We start from the raw sequence: 2500 nt of genomic DNA on the forward strand, positions 1-2500 counted from the left end.
CTGCTGCTACAGTACTGCAACAACGGTGAGCAAGCTTCTCCTTCACCTCACCTGACACTTACAGAAAACAACGACCTCTTATGCCTTTTTTAAAATGCAAACAAATTCACCCAAAGATGTGTTGATAAACATTTTTATTGATTTGATAGAAACACGTCCTCACATTGTGGTTGGTGATCTCATGAGAAGCCGGATTGGATGTCGTTAAATTCAAAGGTTTATTTGATTAGCTCAGAGATTATTTTAATGTCAGTTTTTTCTGTTTTTTTTATTTATAATTTTTTTCTGTTTTATTTTAAGCTTTTTAGGATATTTTCCTGCATATTTGTAAGTGAATAATTGTTAAATTAGTGTCATTTTTTTTGTTTTTTATTTTATTTTTATTTTAAGCTTTTTAGGATATTTTCCTGCATAATTTTAATTGAATAATTGTTAAATTAGTGTCATTTTTTAATGTTTTTTTAATTTTTTATTGTATTTTTTATTTTAAGCTTTTTAGGATATTTTCCTGCATAATTTTAATTGAATAATTGTTAAATTAGTGTCATTTTTTTATGTTTTTTATTTTTTATTTTAAGCTTTTTAGGATATTTTCCTACATATTTTTAATTGAATAATTGTGAAAATATGGACATATTCCTCCTGACAGCCTGCTGTTGGCTGGGATACCTGATATGCAAAAGAAGAACCAGGTGATATGAAGCATAGAATATATTTTAATCATGTTTTTTAATTTGGTAGTTTCTCTTAATGCGCTGACTTTATGGAAGAAATAAGCCGTCTCAGTCCAGCCATCAATGAGACCAGGTGCTTTAGTTGATGTCCTGCTGCAGTGTTTTTGGTGTCACCGTGCAACATTACAGCGTGTGTGTGGTGTCGATACCTTCTTGATGAAGTTTGCAGGTGTCACTGAGTCCGAGTCATGACTGAACTTCCTCTCAGTCCACAGCTACAAAACACCCAGCATCTATAAAACCTGACAGGCTCGGACTTATGCTGGTTGTTGTCATGAAAGAGAATCTTGTTACCTGATCATATTATTGCTTTGATATTGGATCTTGGATTTGAATGCACGATGCAGCCTTATCTGTCACGTCCCGCTTTACAAATACGATGCAAATACACCCGCTCCTGATGCAATGCAGGTCGGATGATCATATCTGTGGTGACAATGGAGGATTGTGGGCTGATTAGTCAAATGAGTGTCTTGCCAGCGGAGCAGGAAGGTGTTGTTTCCTCCAGCTGTTGGACCGTTCATCTCACTCAGTCACTTGAATACATGTTAGCTGCTGATGCTGTTAGTCAGGAGGAGTGAACTGTGTGTGGAGCGGCCCTCTGTCCCCCCACAGTCCACTAAACGTCACAGACGGCCATATTGAGCAGCAGGTGCAGAGACAGCGAGGGGTCATGGGAGTCTGGTGTTTGTTATCCAAGATGTAACATGTGCCACTTAAAGCCATTTGGTGAGTGTTGTGGTCCAAACAAACCTCCCGCTGATCCCTCAGAGATTCATATTTTACTGAAACTGTAAGAAAAGCACAAGGTCACCTCGCTGAGCTTCACACTGGATAAGCAAAGGCTGACAGTCAAATACTAAACACAAATACAAAATGTAAGATCAGCTGCAGGTTACAGACGAGCTCATGGTGACAGATGGTCGGCTGCTTCACCTGGGAGTCATTTCTTACTGTTCCGTGAAGAACGCTGTTTTGTCTGCCCTTCATACATTTGTTCAACACTGTGTAGTCTGTCATACTCCAGGAAAATTGATCAAGTATTTATTTGATTTTTTTGGCCTCTCAATCCCAGTAGATGTGACAATTTTCCTTGTTTTTTTCCGATTGAAAGGACATTTCTGACCACTAAATATTCTGTCAGGGAGTAAAAGACGAGCCAAATCCTCTATCTCTTTAACCAGGTTGAGTTTAGACTTTGAGTTTTAAAGGTTTACCCAAGACTCAGATTAAGATTGAGTTGAGAAGAAGACCTAGGATAAATGTCTCTGGTATAATGCCTTGTTGACATTTTCAGAATGCATGAATGTCAAATGAAAACCTGTCTTTAGTTGTAGGGTGGAGGATTCATTATCTTATGACCAGTTTTTCCTGTTATATAAAAACAAGAAATCACTCAGTATATGTCGCCCAGGACTTGTATTTTTGTTGCCATGGTATCAGATCAGGTTTCTATATCAGCTGATTTCTACTCTAAGTGAAAACCTTTTGTGGTAAAGAAGCCAGGATGCAAACTGTGCTGAGCTGTTCACTGTGCCGGGATGCTGCTGTAGACTAAACCGAGCTGAGATCAGAGTGTTGATCACAGCCGTGCAGCATCTGCAAAGCTTCATCGGACTGCTAAAGTGTCCATCAGTCTGCTTCCTTTCTTTTCTTTAAGCCTGTCTCGACCTCTGCCATCTGCGCTCTGTCTGTAACCAGAGAGCCTCATACAGAGCGATCATCAGATCTGCTCTCCTCGGACACCTGGTCACATCTCAAGCCAA

At 39.0% G+C, this 2500-nt stretch overlaps 1 protein-coding gene across 1 annotated transcript in view; it reads left to right on the forward strand.

The window, feature by feature from the left end:
- The window catches only part of eml2 (EMAP like 2), a 34349-nt gene that overhangs the window by 63 nt on the left and 31786 nt on the right, over positions 1-2500 (forward strand). Inside the window, exon 1 of the mRNA XM_020653492.3 lies at positions 1-25. This exon is cut by the window's left edge and continues 63 nt beyond it. Coding sequence (XP_020509148.2) covers positions 1-25 — 25 coding nt within the window. The remainder of the gene's footprint in view (positions 26-2500) is intronic.

Source organism: Labrus bergylta, chromosome 11 (genome assembly GCF_963930695.1).
Source record: "Labrus bergylta chromosome 11, fLabBer1.1, whole genome shotgun sequence".
In the NCBI taxonomy this organism is placed as follows: Eukaryota; Metazoa; Chordata; class Actinopteri; order Labriformes; family Labridae; genus Labrus; species Labrus bergylta.